The sequence below is a fragment of the Gekko japonicus genome, unplaced genomic scaffold (assembly GCF_001447785.1).
Source record: "Gekko japonicus isolate JY-2015 unplaced genomic scaffold, Gekko_japonicus_V1.1 scaffold1170, whole genome shotgun sequence".
Lineage (NCBI taxonomy): Eukaryota > Metazoa > Chordata > Lepidosauria > Squamata > Gekkonidae > Gekko > Gekko japonicus.
The window spans coordinates 392,674-411,131 of NW_015168082.1; the positions used below are offsets into that span (position 1 = coordinate 392,674).

The 18,458-nt window shown below is 41.9% G+C and overlaps 1 protein-coding gene across 1 annotated transcript in view; it reads left to right on the forward strand.

Moving 5' to 3' along the window:
• Positions 1-16,679, forward strand: part of PLA2G15 (phospholipase A2 group XV) — a 27,111-nt gene extending 10,432 nt beyond the window's left edge. Inside the window, exons 2-6 of the mRNA XM_015414695.1 lie at positions 5,842-5,998; positions 7,846-7,964; positions 10,518-10,616; positions 11,554-11,778; positions 15,686-16,679. Coding sequence (XP_015270181.1) covers positions 5,842-5,998; positions 7,846-7,964; positions 10,518-10,616; positions 11,554-11,778; positions 15,686-16,197 — 1,112 coding nt within the window. The 3' untranslated portion in view covers positions 16,198-16,679. The remainder of the gene's footprint in view (positions 1-5,841; positions 5,999-7,845; positions 7,965-10,517; positions 10,617-11,553; positions 11,779-15,685) is intronic.
• The last annotated feature ends 1,779 nt before the right edge of the window (positions 16,680-18,458 follow it).

The window sequence follows — 18,458 nt, forward strand, 5'->3', positions numbered from 1 at the left end:
GTTTTACCCCAGCCTCTCTTTATAACGTCTCCCTGCCCTGTTGGATATTTAACCAAGCCTCATATAGATGTAAATTTCTGTGCATCTGAGGAAGTGAGCTCTGACTCTCAAAAGCTTTTGCCAAAATAAATGTCTAGTTTTCAAGTCGCTACTGGACTTGTGTAATTTTTCCAACACACCTACATGGCTGTGCATTGCCACAGAGGGTCAGTTGGGTAGGCTGCCTTTCTAACAGGTCTGTCTTCAATTACTCATCTTTCTTGAGAAGCCTCAGCAGTCTCTAAGCAAGCCAGAGTTCCTTAGAAAACAGTGTGAAAGTTGATCTCTATTAAAGAGTATCATGAATGAATCATGAACCAAAGGAATGGTGTTCCTATTTTGTGCTTCAGTTTCCTTTTACCTGCTCCTGCTGCTTCCTCCTCTGCTTGCTCAGTGTGGAGCTCCCCCCCCCCCGCGAGTTTCGGGGCCAGGCAAGGGCGGGGAAGTAAGTAAGGGGAGGGAGGAGGGAAGGAGAAAGTAGAGGGAGGGAGAAGGATGGGCTCACCTGATGCCGCTTCTGCAGGCTGGGAGCTGTAGGAAATACTCCCCTCCCCCCGCGAGTATCGCGGGTCTCGTCTCTTGTAACTTCCTAGTTTGGACTGAGAAGCATCCTTTTTAATGGAGTAACCAAGAGGAGCCATTTATATTCTGAAGATGTGAGGCAAGGATGGTAAATGAATTTTGCTTAATCCCTCACTCTTGGATTCACCCCAAATGTGGTCATTATAAAGAGAACACATTCAACATATTTGATTCCGGGAAGCACCACTTAAGGCCTTTTGGTTCAAAAGTATAGCAAAAGTATAGCACTCCTAAGCATCTTATGGGAAAATGTCCTCCTAATTCCATTGAAATTTTGATCACATGCTAAATGTACTTAGACTAGTGGTAAATCCATTCTTATAATACCAGTGTTATTTTGTTTGGATTCTGTAGAAATCTTAATGTATCTAAATTCCCTTTCACATGCCTTCAAAATGTAATTTATCCTGACAGTTGCTAGCATTTCAACCATCCCTGTTTTAGTGTTAGGGCTGATTCCAGCATTAATTGTTGAATACTTACTGCTGTGGTATAAATCAGATATACAAATACTTGAGAAGCAGTAGCATAAGCCGTGAGTCCTGTGTACTGTAAATCCTAAGAAGTATATTATGGCATCAGCTTCTGTTGGCGAGGGTTTCCTCAATCAGAGGCCTGTCTTGCATCTAACAAAGCAGCTCTGGTCCATGCCAGTTTACGCTACAATAAGTGTTTTAAGTTGTTTCAGACCGACTTGTTGTTTCTTGTATATGGGGAACAGAATGTTGAGTCCAGTAGATATTTGTTTCCTTTTGGCACTGAGGCAGCGGACAAAATTAGCGGCTTGTAACAGGTGTACCCCAGAAACTGGCTAGCCATGAAAGATTATTCTAAATATAGTTGCGGTCTTTTCAGCATTCCTGTTTCAAGGAGGTAAGGAGCAACAAAAGGGTCCCTGCATATTTAGCAAACAAGTTCAAACATTTGGTTAGAGTTGCTACTTGTGTTGCATTCTTAAACGTTTTATCAAATATTGAAGTGCTTTGCTTTAGTGTGTTACTCTTGTAATGCTGATCTGACCTACAGCTTTTGCTGGGAAAATAGACAAAATGATAAGGTTTAAATCTCTCATTTGAATTTAATAAACCCTCTCTTAATCATCCAGTTCTTCCTTTTAGAAAATGCCTAGTGAACTATATGTTTTTCTTGTGGTTCTCTTTGTGATGCAGGGTTGTGTGTGCATGAGGCTAATCACTGGGAGTATATGTACATACATTATGTATGTATGTATATGGGGTAGAAGGAACAAATCTTGCTGTGTTGGGTCCATGTTCAGAGACTCATCTACTGGAGGGCAGAATAGCATAGATGACAACAGGCCAGAATCATTTGATGAAAAAGTGGAAGGAAATAGAAACACCATATGCTCCAGAATTCTTTTTGTTAAATGTGATACCAGAGAAATATACAAAGGAGCAAAAATATGTTTTGGGATATATAATCACAGCAGCACGTATCCTATTTGCCAAGAATTGGAAACAAGGGGGAATACCGTCGAAAAAAGAACTAATTTCTAAAATACAAGAAACGATTGAAATTGATAAACTGACCACAATATTACAATATAAAGATACAACGATATTCTTTAATAGGTGGGGAACGTTTTATAAATGGTTAAAGAAAAGTTAAAATGTCAAATCCGATGTTGTGGGACTCTGTAAGTTGTTATATCTAGAAGTAGAACTTGTATGCATGATGAAATGTATTCAAAAACTGAATAAATATGACTTTACAAAAAAAAAAAGTGGAAGGCTGCAACAGTACAGAGTCAAAGCAGATGAACAAAAATGATGCTGCAGTAGGAATTTTTTAAATTACATTCCACACAAGGATCCCTGTCTGTTTCACACACTGCTTTGCCAGGGGATCTGTAAAGCAGCATTTTCTAAGGACGTTCCCTCCGTGAGAAATGTCTTTAGAGAAGATGGTTTTCCAGATCCCCAAACTAAGCAGTGTGTGAAATGGGTTGGGATCTTTATGTGGAATGTAATAAAAATGTTTCTCCTTGAGATGTAAAATATACTGTTTTCACCCTAAAATGAAACAGAGAAGTGGCTGCGAACTTTGCTTCATTGCTGTTTCTATTTTTAATGATGGTTCAACACCTGCAGCATCGCTGTATAGAAGAAACAACATGCCTAAAAAGTAAATTTAGAATGGCAGGTAGGGAAGAGTTAAGTCATAAGTACCCTAGATTAAATGTACAGACCAAACCTCTGTTCAAGTCTGTGTTAATTTCAATTTCTCCTGTTTGGCACATGACTCAGTCCTGTTGATTTAGGGAAAAGGCTACTTTAGAGAGGAATATGGAGAATGGTTGTGATAAGGTACTGGTAGAATTCCAGGAAAAATGATGCCTGCACATTCAACTTTCTCTGGCTTAATTTAGTGCTTTGCAGGTAATCCAAGAGATTGATGTCCTCTCATAATAGGATTAATGCTGAATAATCTTTCCTAAAGGATAGCCTGCTCAGCACAACCTGTTTCTGACACCGTGAGCAGGTACAGGAGAGAATATTGGGTATGTGCCATGTCACAAGTGCGTTTCAAGTGGAGTAACAATAAAAATGCAACTAGGGTGTGTCCTCTAACATGTTTCTGAGTTCTCTGAAATGTGATGAAACATACTGGTCTTCTGTGGCAGATGTGCAAGAGTTCCTTTACTTACTTCATCTATATCCCACCTTTCTCCCTGATGAGGACCCAGAGGCTTCTGTGGTTCTCCTCTTTACCATTTTTCTCACAGCAACTCTGCTTTTCTCACAGCAGCTTTTCTAGATATATTAGTCTGAGCTACAATGTAGCACACAAACTTGGTTTTGGACGTGTTGTCAGACAGTAGGAACCTTAAAAAGCCTTCTAGGCAACTCAGTGAAAGTAGCAAAACTTGATCATCTACCCTATGATGCCATCTGCATGCATCCAGAAATCCTAATGGTGGTCTGACGGAAGTGCTAGGAGAATAACATTGTAACAGTGACAACAGTGATCTCTTATTAACTGTCAATTCACAATAATTATTACAGTAATTCAGCTCAAAACCAGTTACGTAATGGCAATGATGTTGTAATTGTCACCCCAAGCCTTGTGAGCCACTCGTACCTTGCCGCTCTGGATTTCACTTTGGTCTTTTATAAGTATAGGCTTAATATTCAACCTTTAGGCTGCATGCATTATGCATGTTATTTTTGCACAGTGCAATTAAGAATATATTTGATGGGTGAACTTGATTGCAGTTTCTTAGGATCTTGCAGTGCTCTTGCTGTTTTTGATCTTGATGACATGTACAATTAAAAAGAAAAAGCTAATTAGTGCCTTTCTGTCACTCATCCACTGAATCTGGGACACAGCTATTCTACAGAAAGTGAACTCAGTCCCATACCATTGCTGCGATGCAGATGAGGTTCCTTTATTTGCTGGTGGGACAGTTGTTATGGTTTACACAAAGAATATCAGTGGAACACCATTAATGTTTTCATTTGGTCTGATTTAATTACCAGTCCTTAGGACAGTGTTGCATTTGTGCTGTGAACAGAAGCTGGTTTTCATGGCTCTCTTTTTCATAAGGCCAACTTGATTTAACATTTAACGCTTCTTGCAGACATTTTCTACCACATCGTTACTGGAGGTAGGGGAGGAATTACATGTTAATCAAATTTGCTTTGAACCGCAGAAAGGGTAACCATGCCCCAAAGAAAGTGTTTAATATTGTATGGGAGGTGGAATGTGTGATGCTTTGCCTTTTTTCCCTGTGCTTTGGATCGGCAGCTTCCTCAGCTGAATGTTGTATGGGAAATTTAACCTTCTTCCAGGTTCAAGGTACTACATCACGTTATTCCTTTGTTTAACTGACAAGGATGGAAATGCTCTGCAATCTGGCCCTGATCACTAATTTGATACAGTTTTACAAAATCCCTGGGAACGCTTGACTGACCTTTTTATCGAAACAGGCTTGTCTTTACTTTGAAGTGGTATGTAGGTTAAACCAGTGAGCTGAACTGAACTGAACAGTGAACTCAACATTTGAAGAATAAAAAAGGAGATCTGTGCTGGGTCACAGCAACACTCCTTTCAAAATGGGTATGTTTTCCATCAGACACATCTAGATGAAGCTGTTGGGAGCCATCTTCCTATAGGTCCAGTAATTTACTTAAAGCCTATAATTCACTGTACTCTTCGGACTGCGCTCCATTGAACACAGTGATCCTTGGTAGTGGTGAAAAGTGCTGTCAAGTCACAGCTGATTTAGGTGACCCTGCAGGGTTTTCAAGGCAAGAGACATTCAGAGGTGGCTTGCCGTTGCCTGCCTCCATGCCACGTACATGCATTTCTTGGAGGTCTCCCATCCAAAAACTAGCCAGGGCCAACCCTGCTTAGCTTCTGGAATCTGATGAAATCAGGCTAGCCTGGGCTATCCAGGTCGGAGTGTGCCTTACGTCCAAGTAAACATTCGTAGTACTGAGTTATTCATTTGCAAGCCTACACATACTTACGTTCCTTTAATGAACTGTTACTTCCAAGAAAATATATTCAGCAGTGCAGAACTTTATTGCAGGATAATGAGGTTTAACTTTTCACACTGCATTCTTTCCTTCAGCCCTTGGATATGGCGTAACAACTTGTTTTTTAGATTAATGTTTTAGATGTCCACATAAAGCACCCCTGAGATCCACTTAAAGGACAATAGTGAATTTGCACCAAAGCAAATAACATGCCAATAAATAATCTAAATGTGCTTTGTTGTAATTTAATCAAAATGTACCTTGAAGTTGCAGAAAGAAAGATTCTACATTTCAGATCAACCAGTAATGGGAAGTTTTCAAAAAGAACATTTTTGCGTGATTAAAATAAAGCTTAGCATATGAGTAAGACTTTCACACAGCTTAACTCACATGTCTTGAGATAACGGCCCCTCCCCCAAACACAATCTCTGCTTTAAAGTAGTCACATTACTTAAAATTTCAAGGTTTAGAAGTATGAAAGGGTTCTTGTAACTCTGAAGATCACCTGACTCATTTGGAAGTTGAGTAAATACCAGCTCACTTTGCAGTAATATGCGTGCTTTCTTCCAATGGATTTCTGACGATTTTACAAAATGTGGTATCTTTTATGTTATTTGTTTATATTCTCAGTCATTCCAAGATGTATGCACCACACAAAAAATACTTGGACAGAGCCTTAGCACTTGCTGTAACTTTCCTCCCCTCTTTCTCATTTCAGTGCCAGGGGATCTGGGTAACCAGCTAGAAGCAAAGTTGGACAAACCCTCTGTGGTGCATTACGTCTGCTCCAAGAAGACAGACAGTTACTTCACGTTGTGGTTGAACTTGGAACTGCTTCTTCCTGTGATCATTGACTGCTGGATTGATAATATCAGGTAAGGATGCAGCAGTGTTAACAAGAACCAGCACCATATGCAAGAGCGAGTTAACCATTTTGATTCATTATTTGTGGATAACAGAAAAAAAATTCATAAAGAGAAGTATTGTACAAGCTGGTTCTCATTTATAAGGAATGCTGTGCATGGCAGGAACTCTTGATTACAATGATTACTGCTGCATTTATCCTTGACAAAATATGTGCTTTCATCAAAACATGAATTTCCTGTGGGGTTCATACTAGTCCATTAGTGGAAGCGTATTTTATAGAAGATGTTTTGTCTTGTGTGAAGCAGACCACTTAATACCTGTGCTTCATCTGTACAACAGAAGCACTGGCATTGAACTATGGATGGGAGGGTAGCAAGATGATAATTTAATTCAGCCTCCTGTCCCGAGTCAGCTTTCTTCATGCTAGGGCCCCTTGCTACATAAATGATGCCACATGGTGAGCAAGTTCAAACAGGACACTTTGTACATTGGTGTTTGCATAGTTTAAAGAACACTGTGTTAAAAAGGGTGCAGGGCTGGCAGTTGACCTAGTGGATGGGTGGCAAATTAAACCATGCTCATCTCTTCCCAGAGTTACACAATCCAGTACCTTATTTGCAAGCTCAGAGTGGTGGTGTAGAGTCGCTGTTCACTCACCTTAGCACCAAACAATGTCTCTGTTCAGAGTCTGCCATGTGACATCACGTTAACCATGATGGTTTGCAGTAATGCCTTAATTGACAAAACCATGCTAAGGCTGTTGCTGTACCTTCAGAGGCTACTTGCACTATAGAAACAGGCAACAAAGCAGACAGGGAACAAAAGCCAGCATTAAGCTTTAAACTATGATTTGCCAGTATTTCCGGGAAGCTCAGACTATGGCTTTCATTGGTGAACACAAACTGTGCTTTGGCATCATGTCTGAATTGACCCAGTGACTTGTGAGTTCATAATTGTCAGGAGGTCAGCCATGACGCATGACCTGCTTAAGGAAAAGAGCTGCACTCTAGGGTTTAAATGGCTGTTGAAGTACATAAAGAGTAGCTCTGATTTCTGCATGTTGCTCAACCTGCTTTTGTCCCTTTTAGAACCTAATTGCTGTCTTTGTGTGTCAGAATGCTAGCTTATGAGTTAATGATGAATTGGCTTACCATGTGGACATGGAATTCTTCCTGAGAGCAATGTATCCGTTGGAGGAGACACAAGCAAGGTCCCTTTCTTGTTGTTGTAAAGGAGATGTAGGTCAACAGAACCCATGTCGATGAGTGACTGTTTAACTTGGTTCACTTACCTGTCAGAAGAAAGCAGAGTAATTAATTACTTCAGTAGCTTGTGACCAAAAACCAAGTGCTTGGCACTTGAGACGAGCATCAGGTATTTTAGGACGAACATCTATTGTTAACTACATTACACAGAGTGCAAGGAGGGACGACTGCCTAGAAGCTCTAAAGGAACTTGTCAGTTACTTCCCAAGAAGCTGCCACAGCTATTAGCTTTGACTTTCTCAAATAGTGCTTTGTGGCTAAGCAGCTATTCTTCTTGAGCCTATTGAATGTCTTCTCGAAGAGCTTGGTTGAAATATCTTGCTTAAAGTTGTCTGTTAGCACCTCTTTGCTAGCTTTGATGCAGGTCCCACTTATGGATGCGTTAGCAAAAGAAGCTCATCTCTTCTCTATGGAGTGCAGATCTGCCCTTCAGACTGGATGGTGTCCATTACTGAGTGGCTTGACCTAAAGGAGCTAGAAAACTGTTGTTCTAAGTCTGTTTGCAGTTCAAATTTTGCGTACTTTTTAACTAAAATGCATGGGTACAGTAGGACATGACGGTGTTCACCTTTGTCTTTATCTCTTTCCAGGCTGCTATACAATCGAACAAGTGGCACTACTGGACCACCTGATGGGGTAGATGTCAAAGTCCCTGGATTTGGGCAAACTTTCCCCTTGGAATTCCTTGACCCAAGTAAAAGAAGTGTTGGTAGGTATTCATGCTCAGTCAGACCCCATTTAGGGCTTTAGACCAGTGACAAAAAATGTCCTGGATATGTGTGCACAATGCAAATAAGCAAAAAGGACTTCTTTCCCCAAAAAATCCTTGAATGCAAAAGCCCTGTAGGTTCCTTTTTAAAAAATTTAAAGTCCTGAGTTAGGTCATGTTGAATTTGAAGGTGAAAACAGAAGTTTGGGATAATAAAGCCAGTCTTCAATCATGTAGGGCTCAAGCATAAAACCTGTCCATGTTCTTCCCCCATCTTTCCATCTGGTCAGCAATGCTTTGCTGTGGCAGCTTCCATTCTCCTTCTTGTCTCACCTTGACTTAACAAGAGTCAGGATGGAAGACTTGGGACTTGTTCCTCTGACTACATGGGCCCCTGACCAGTTAGTGAGCTAACAGTCCTTTTTCTTGAACTGCCTGCGTTCCATGCGGCCATGTACCTTTATAGCTGATAACATAAAACATCCCTTGCTCGAAAGCCAGTCGAATCCGACTCTAGGGTTGCGGTGCTCATCTCCGTTTCAAAGTCGAAGAGCCAGCGCTGTCCAAAGACGTTTCCGTGGGTGGAGCTACCTGTTCAGTTTTCTTTTGTGGTGTGATGTTTCCCCCTCTCCTGATCTTTGTCAATATGGGAGCGGTCATTGCTTTGCTTTCTTTAAACATTTCATAGATAGGTTTCTCTCCAAGAAAATCCTATTTTGTTGCAGTGTTGTAGGTTTCTTTTGTTTAAAGCTTTTTCATTGAACCACGTATTGTCGCAAAAAGGATAGCTTTTAATTGCCGTGTTTAAAAGGTCTCAGAACTGAGCAGCTCCAAAGTTGTCACATGGAACAGGATGAAGCTAAAAGTTTGGAGCTTGACAGACAAGCTGAAATCAAGAAACTCTGTATGTCAGGTTAGCAAAGGGAAGACATTAAAAGGTGACAGGACCACAAGATCACTTTCTTGGAATGCGGGCTTGAAAATGAGGGAGTTCAGATTTTGAATGACAAGAAAAAAGGCTTTGGACTTTCAGGTTTTTTGCTTTTACAAAGCACATGGCTTGCACAGACCTAAAGAATATGTGGAACAAATTTTGAGTCCAGTAGCACCTTTGGGGCTTGAAAATGAGGGAGTTTGAATGACAAGAAAAAAGGCTTTGGACTTTCAGGTTTTTTGCTTTTACAAAGCACATGGCTTGCACAGACCTAAAGAATATGTGGAACAAATTTTGAGTCCAGTAGCACCTTTCAGACCAACAAAGGTTTATTTAAGGTATGAGCTTTCGTGTGCACTCACACTTCAGATACATTGAAATGGAAGCTGTTCAGATATATAGGCAGATGCGTCTACATAGGTGAACAGTAAATTAGCATGCAACTTAATGAAGATGTTTTTACATATACAAAGACTAAACAGCAATAACAAGCTTAAGTTCATATGGTCACTATTTGTTTGGATTTATTGGGGGGCGGGGAAACAGGGAGGCAATAAATATGTCAAAATAGATGTGTAAAAGTATCCTTAATTTTCAAGGATGTTGTTGGGAAAAGGATGTTGTTAATTAACTCCATGCTTGAGAGGAAACAAATGGTGCATAACAGAATCAGTTTATTACCTTTGACAAGGTATCTGAAGAAGTGTGCATACACATGAAAGCTCATACCTTGAATAAATCTTTGTTCGTCTTAAAGGTGCTACCAGTGTTTCCTCTAAGCTGAGTTAGTGTGAGCTAGCTCACAGTTTTTAGCCTCCAGCTCACACATTTTTGTCTTAGCTCTGGAAGGATGGCTGTAGAGAACTAATTTACGCAGTAGTCAAATTGCTGGCTCACAACTTTAATGCCAGTAGCTCACAAAGTAGAATTTTTGCTCACAAGACTCCATAGCTCACAAGGAGGTTTGGCGTGTTACTGGACTCAAAATTTGTTCCACTACTTCAGACCAAAACAGCTGCCCACCTGGATCTAAAAAATGTGTTACATACACCAGATGTCCAGTCTGGGCATGGAGTTTGTGGGCTGTCATCTAATGGCAGCTTTTTAAAACAGCGGCGATGGTGTGTGAAGAAGTGAATCTGCCTTATACTGTTGGACCATCTAGTTCAAAATTGTCTACTCCAACTGGCAGCAACTCCCCATTGTAATATTCATGCCTCTTGGCAGGCATATAATATAATGCTTTTTTAAAACTATAATTAGTGCAACATTTAAATGCTTCTGCTGTCTAATTAGTGATTATTTATAGTCCAAAATATGTCTGAAAATGTTTTTGTTTCTTAACTGTTGAAGTGTTAATGCTGATAATCAGCACTGCATAATCTGTGGACTACACTGAAGTCTGCTTAATTCCCATTAACCGCTAACTCAATGTTAACCACTCTTTTTGTTTGCCATGTTATTTGAAGCATGCTAAGCTTGTGAGCTGGTTCCTCTGCTTCAGTGCCACGTTGTGGGAGCAGGCTAAAAAAAGTCCTAAAATTCTAGGATTATTCTGCACAAAGTGCTGTGCTGGTGTGTCTTGCTGGTTTCTGTTAATTTTATTCTTTCATCCACAGGCACCTATTTCTATACGCTAGTGCAGTATCTGGTAAACTTGGGCTATCGACGGGATGACGACATTAGAGGTGCTCCTTACGACTGGCGGAAAGCACCAAGTAAATAAAACATCACTGGTTGTTGTTAAGGGATTGTAGAGCAAGACGAATCTGTAACATCTCATTTGAAATACATCTCTGAAACTATAGCTCAGGCAGGGTTATACAGCGTCTGTGGAAAATAAGTAGCATGCTCAACATTAATAATTTCCTGTATCCAGATGGAAAATGTTCATGCTTATAGCTCTCCCATATTCCAATAGAATGTTTTCTTCTGTGCTCATTTCTGAGAAAAGAGGGAAAGGGATTTCCCAAACCAATTATTTTCTGCTCAAAAGCAGTTCTGTGAACTGAACACTAATTTCTTGGAAGCTGATGCAAGTTTTCTTAACTAATGAGCTTCTGATGCAGCCGAAGATCACCTGATAGTTAATAAACATATTGTGGTGACCTTCATGCATCAGAGCTAAGCTGTCACAAGCCAAACAATTACCTCACCAGCTATTCCTGTAAGAGTCAAGTTACAGTTGTTGTAGTTGAGATTGCTAAATTTCTCTTTAAAATGAAAGCCAGTTCTCTGGATGCTCTTGTAAATTTAATCAGTATGTCTTGGGCTGCATGTTGCCCATACTTCATAAGCTGACAAGCAAGGGCCAACACAGGAAGTACAAGTGACTTGAACTTCCTGTGTAAAAACGAAGGTGTGACTTGTGCATCTTCCTTTCTTCCTTTATGGTAAGATGGATGAGTTTCTGCATACATCTGGTGCTTGAATGACAAACAAGATGGTGAAATTCAAGGAGTGTGCTTCCTTGATCCGTGTGCATCTATAATATGAAAACACTCCTTGGTTCAAACCTTTCTATAATATATAAAACTATTTTGTCAGGGAGCGTCAAAGCATTTTACGCTTGTGGTAATTTCACGGGTGTAGGGGGGGACTGATAATTAATTCATTCTGTTAATTTGATAAATTATTTTATCTTGGTCCTTCTAGATGAGAACAGAGACTATTTTGTGGCCCTCCAGAAGCTGATAGAAATAATGTATGAAGAGTTTAAAGAACCAGTGGTCTTAATTGCCCACAGCATGGGGAATATGTATACTCTCTACTTCCTCAGCCATCAAACTCAGGATTGGAAAGACAAGTACATAAGAGACTTTGTGTCACTAGGTGCTCCATGGGGAGGTGTGGCCAAAACCCTCCGTGTATTGGCATCAGGTAGGTACTGGGGTACACTGGGGCTAAAGGTTTCAGGTGGGCACACTGTAAAACCCTAGCTGATTCACACCTGGGGTAGCTTAGAGGACTGAATGGCATTGTACACTTTCCCCTTAGCCATATAGAGCATTCCATCAGCGCAGTGTGGTGGCTAGGATGTTGGATTAGGATTTGAGACAAAGGGTCAGTCCCCACTCTGCCATGAAGCTTACTGGGTGGCCTTGGGCAGTCACTCTTTCAGCCTAACCTATCTCACAGGATTATTACGGTAAAAATGGAAGAGGGGAGAACAATGTATACCTCCCTGAGCTCCTTTGGAGGAAGGGCATGTTAAAAATGCACTGCAAAAAGTTATACTGAGCAGACTTGTACAAATTCCTTCTGTCCAGTCAGAAGTGGGCATTAGAAATGGATTTCCCCTTTGGGGGGATGGAAGACAGTAGGTTTTTATATTTATGAATTTGTTGAATTGTAATGTGTTTAAAATATTAAGTAAAAAGGAATGATGATGATGGGTGGGGAATCTGCTTCAGCAGTTTTTCGGTTTCCAGATTTGACATTTGTCAAGGCATGCTTTTTTAAAAGTTTGTCTGACTGTAAAGAAGAAGTAGAACACAGACATTGGCAAAACAAATGTAAGGCGACAAGGCAAGCAAAGGAGAGATTTGGGGAGCAAATTGCCGAAGGCGTAAACAACAGTCAACATGGATTTCTTTTACATCAGGAGTAGGAAACCATCCAGGGAGGTGATAGGACATTTACATGACAAAAATGTGAAAGGTGTACTGAAGGAAAGGCTGTGAAGAAGCTAAATGAATTCTTTGTATCAGCCTTCACTGGGGATGATGGAGAAAGACCCACATATATATGAGAAAGTCTGAGGAGTCTTCTACCCAAGAGAAACAACAAAGGTTGAATTTAATTTGAAAAATCAATAGGTCACTAGGGGACAGGTGGCTTTCACCCCAAGAACTTGCATATGAAATTCCTTGATGTTATCTTTTCATGGGGGACGGGGTGCAAGTGCTGCAGACGAAAATTTTCCAGCTGGGTGGAGTTCTGAAGACCTCCTGAACATAGCTTACTTCTGATTGGCTTTAGGTTGCTTTCAACAAGAGGTTTTCCTAGGCAAGGCATGCAGTGATGAGAAATAATTCAGCATCCTCAGTCTATTTCCAGCAAGTGGCTGTGCTGAAGTTCTTCTTCTTTTTTTTGCTAGCCTCAGGAAGTTGGGCAGTCACTGCTCCTTCTGCTTTCTGCTGAGCATGGCTGAAAGCAATGAAGGGAAAGTGGCAGCTGTAGCTCATGGCAGACCGGCACCTATTGAAATTAGTTATTTCTGACTAAGATCATGCTGATGGGTAGGGTTCAGGAAGAAAGGAAAACATGTTTGGCATTGAAAAGAAGGACACTTGTCTTAGTACTGCCGATGTCTTACAGTGGTGCAGTGGGCCTTGGGTTGGGAAGGCTTCTGTGCCTCAAAATACAGTTTTCTGAAGAAGGTGATAGCGATTTCTGGGCTGAAATGTAGTGGTTGTACTCTGAATGGACCCAGGAAAAGTATGTGGAAGGTTAATGCCTTACAGCAAAAATTGCCACATTTTTGATACTGTGTGTGGTCTTAAAAAATACATTGAAGGCAATTAGCATGGACAATGATACCAAATAAAATGAACAAAGTAAAAATACCCACTGATACAAGGACCTGAAATATGTCAGTGCTAGCTTCAACTGCTGAAAGTCAGAGAAAGAATGGACCACTTCTGGACAGTAGGCGTTTGAACCTGCAGGAGGATTGAATTCCATAATTATGGGACAGTGGGGAGCCACTGATAGTCTTTAAGTGCTCCAGTTGAATGCATTTGCACAGTTGGGATCGTCAAAGCACTCAAACGGGGAGAACAGAAGCAGTCTGAGATCTTGAACTTGTTCAGTCTGTTAAATCAACCTGGTATTCTCCCAGAGAAAGTGGTGTAGCATAGGTTACTAGACATTTCAAACACTAGGTAGGAAGGAGTTATTGTTAGGTATTGTGGATAGTGTGCTGGATTAAGATTGGAGCAACCTGATTAAATTTCCATTCAGCTGTAAAACCTGCTGGGTGACTTTGGAACAGTTACTCTCACACCAACGTAGCACGTACAGTTGTAAGGAAGGGAGTAGAAGCCATGCATGTTGCCCAGAGTTTCTTGATTGAAAGGCAAAATATACAGGGATGAATAATTATTATTTGTCTTGGTGTAGACTAGTGGCGTGCATTCAGATACAGCTGAGCCAAAAATATACCCGAAAAATACCTTAGTTCTGGGGTATATTTTGGCATCCCAAAGATAGCCAGGATTTTTTAGAAAGCTGGAAAAAAATCTTGAATATATTCGGGATTTTCCAGGAAGATCAGGAGTCAGCATTGTAGGCTCACAGGGACTGTTTTTTCGTTTTTTCCTTTTTTTATTTGTGTCTTGGGTTTCTATGGTCTTCCCTGCTGCTGTTGTCAGTTTTAACCTAGTCTTGACAGCTTCAAGAAGTTTTTGTTCTTTTTCCTTTGTCCACCTTCCTTTGTGTTCCCTTCCGATTTTCTTGCACAGAGCTTGCAGAATCATCCCCCCTCATTGCTTGGATTCGATGTGACTCTGTGCTATGAGATCAGTCCTTTTAAGCTTGCAGTGCCAGTGGCACTGGGTTCTGCTGGGCATTCTGCACATTGTAACTGATTGTGCTAGGCTTGCAAAATCCCACTCTCCCCCAGCTTGGATTTCTTGTGCCACTGTACTTTGAGATCAGTCCTTTTAAGCTTGCAGTGGCACTGGGTTCTGCTGGGCATTCTGTACACTGATCTGGTTGTGCTGGGCTTGAAAAAAGTCCCCTCCTTCAGTTTGTACTACGGGAATTCTCTGGCTTGACATTAATCCTTTTTTGCTTTCATTTCAACAGTGCCATTGGGTTCTGCTGGGCATTCTGTGCAGTGAACTGGTTGTGCTAGGCTTGGAGCGAGATTCTGTGCTTCACATAAGTCCTGTTGAACTGGCATTGCCACTATGGCACTGGGTTCTGCTGGGCACTCTGATTGTACTGGTGCTGCTGGGCACTCTGCATTGCACTGGTTATGCTGGGCTAGCAAAAATGCCTCCCCTTCAGTTTCTACTGCACAGATTCTCTGGGACTTTGATTCTGGTCTGCTTGGCTTCTGTTGCCCTTGCTGTTTTTGCTATTTCCCCCACCATTGGAAAAAATGGTGGCCCATAAAATTAGACCCCCTGGCCCAATCTTTTTGAAACTCTGGGGTTCTTCTGAGAAGAGGTATCAGCAGCTATGCTACCAGTTTGGTGCTTCTAACTAACCCCCCCCCACCCTTGGATACCCCCAGATAGATTTCCCATTGAGTATAATGGTCTCCATAAGGTATAATAGAACTAAAAAATTTGAGATTCCTGAAAAATCAATATTTTTTGTGTCCAATATACCCAAACCCAGGAAAATGATTTGTTTGCACACCCCTAGCAATGTTCCCTCCAAGCTGTGGAGTCTTGTGAGCAAAAATTCTACTTTGTGAGCTACTGACATTAAAGTTGTGAGCCAGTGATTTGGCTACTGCAGAAATTAGTTTGCTCTGGAGCCATCCTTCCTGAGCTGAGACAAAAATGTGTGAGCCGGAGGCTAAAGAACTGTGAGCTAGCTCACACTAACTCAGCTTAGAGGGAACACTGACCCCTAGTGTAGACCACTTTTCATATCAATAATCTGATCTCTTGCCCTCCATTTTGTGACCTTCTGAGTGGAACAAATGTTCAGTTTCAAATAATATTTCTGGTTTTGTTTGTGAGGCGTGTTTGTGAGGTGTTTTAAAGTATGCCTGACCTCACTCACTATGACCCACGATCACTTACAAGACCTGCTTTTAATGCCACAGGAGACAACAACAGGATCCCTGTCATCAGCTCCCTTAAGATCAGGGACCAACAGAGATCAGCAGTTTCGACCAACTGGCTGCTGCCTTACAACTACACGTGGCCTCCCAACAAGATCTTCGTCAGCACTCCGACTGCCAACTACACTCTTCAGGATTTCCAAAAGTTCTACAGAGACATTGGCTTTGAAGATGGCTGGCTCATGAGAAAAGAGACCGAATTCCTAGTCTACGAGATGCCTCCACCAGGGGTGCGCATACACTGTCTGTATGGCACTGGGGTGAAGACCCCTGACTCATTCTTCTATGAGACCTTCCCGGACAAGGAGCCAAAGATATTCTATGGTGATGGCGATGGAACGGTGAACTTAGAAAGTGCCTTGCACTGTCATAAGTGGGTGGGGAAGCAGAAGCAGGAGGTGATACTTCACGAGCTGCCAGGAAGCGAACACATCGAGATGCTGTATGACGCCCATACAATTTCCTATGTAGAAAAGGTTCTCCGTGGCTCATGACACAGGGCAGAGGACCTTTTTTATTCAGAGCATTAACTTGAGGGGGTCTACTCAAAGCCAAGGGGGGTTCCCTTTTTTGGCTCCCTCTTTTAAGATCCCATATACTTGACAGGTTGGGAAGCTGCTTTGGTTTTAATGATCATTTATCTTGGATTAGTGCTCATGCTCAGGCCAACACACTTGAGTGTCCATTCGCATGAAGAATGTGCTGTGCTCACTGGTCTCCAGGATGTAGGGAAGTTTCACTTCTTCCATATACATTGAGCTGTAATGCAAGGGAGACGATATGAACACTTGAGGGCTGCAAGTTCTTCTTCATTGGTCCCAGTAGGGAAATCTGTTACAAAGCAAAGTCCCAAGAGTGGGTATGACAAACCCACACAGATTTTTAACACTACCGTAGTTTAGCCACATTCAGCCAGACGTATTGTTATTGGCGAAGTTGGCTTCCTGACAGGATCTTCTAGTGCTGGGCTAGATCTGTCTGCTTGGTCTTTGTGAGATGGAATTAAAATTCAAAGGCGGTGGACAATGAAGTCTCAAGTACTACTGAACCTAGGAGGAGTTTGTCACTTGGAGGCTGTAGTGCTGCAGATTTTCAGGTGAGACATTTTACCAGATTAGGTTGGTCTTTCTGCACTACTGAGATCAGTTGGCGACCACTGGTAATACTTGATCTTGCTGCATTCGAAATACAGGTTGATGGCCAACACTCTTCCAGTTTGATGTGAAACCCCCCCCCCCCCCAATCAATCCTGGGGAGATGCAGGCTACCTTCCAGGTATATTCTGCTAAGTAGTTTGCTCTACAAGCAAGTTGCTCTTGTCACTAGAGGCCGTTAAGGACTTAAAAGGGGTCGCAGAGAGCTAATTCTTTCCAGAAATCCTGGGAGTCTCTGAGTTATAGTGTCCCATTGGAAATCTCCTTTCCTTGTTACTTCAGCTCCCTTCCATGGGTTCTTTATGGGAGGGGAAACTTAAGTGTGGAATAACGGGGCACACCGGCAAATGCTCTTGTCTCAGTGCTGTAATATGCAGCTAGAGTCTTGTGGCATGTCCCTAGATCAGGGGTCCCCAGCATGGTGCCCACCAGCACCTATCCTGGTGCTTGCCAAGTCCTTTCAGAAAGTGGGCAGGGCTAGGTACGGCTTTAGCTCAGCAGAGCTTCTGATTGGCTGAGCAGATAAAAAGGCATTCTGTTCTACAGAGCTTCTGTTAATCAGAGTTACTGTTAGATCTATATATAACCTTGCTCCCTGACATTTTGTGGTTGGCTTCACTCCCTGCAGCAGCCCTTCTGTGGTTGTGCCCACGGCCCTGTGTCAGAATTTCAAAGGTGCCCACAGCCTCAAAATGGTTGGGGACCCCTGCCCTCAATAAAGCCCTGTCCGGACAGTGAGAAGTTCCTGTGTTGGCCCCACATTCTGGTCTGCCCATGGGCTGACAGTTCTTCCTAGTGTGAATAGATTTCAGAATCTGTACATGTTATTCCTAACCTCCCAAATAAGATAGGTCTAACAGCTGCAGAGCAGATGCAAGCTGTCCTGCCTTTCACTTGGCATCCTGTGGGATATCGGTTGCTTCATGGTGTTGCAAGCCTTAAAGGCCCCAAAAGGAAAAGCCACTTCCACCAGTGGTTGCACAGGGCAATGGGGCATGGGGGGGGTGCATCCCCAGAAAGCTTGTGCTAAAACCGAAGTTCGAAGGTCAGGTTGGTCATGGAAGTGTTGACTTCGTTCTGAATAAGCTACAGCCTGCGTAGTTCTTTCAATCAAGAAAGCAAGGCAACAATTGTGGACACATTCTGGTGTTCTTAGTCTTTAGGCCTCATCCTGGCCAAACTGATTATGAGTAGGAGTGATTGATTGCTCACAGGCTGAAAATGGAGTTCTGTTACTGGTCTTGTGTAATCTTTTTCCATTTTACCTCAAGCTTTAAGGTTATCCTGTTCTCAGACATTTTGGATTGTTGCTACAAGTGCAGTATCTTTAGCGTAATTGTGGTCCTTCTAGAAACCAAGGTGGTTATGTTCAGTGTATGTCTCTTGCCTTATGAAATGCACAATCTTGTTCAGTTTCCTGTTCTTCAGCAGCTGGTGTAACTAAAAGCTACTGACAGCTGCCAACCCCGTGGGTGTGCACTAGTAATTGTGCAAGTTCTTCCAGCAGAGATTCTTTCACACCTGACCCTCGCAGGTTGTCTCTTCAAGGCATGTCTTTGAATATCAAGATAAGTCTGTTTTTTCTTGGGTTTGATTTTGCA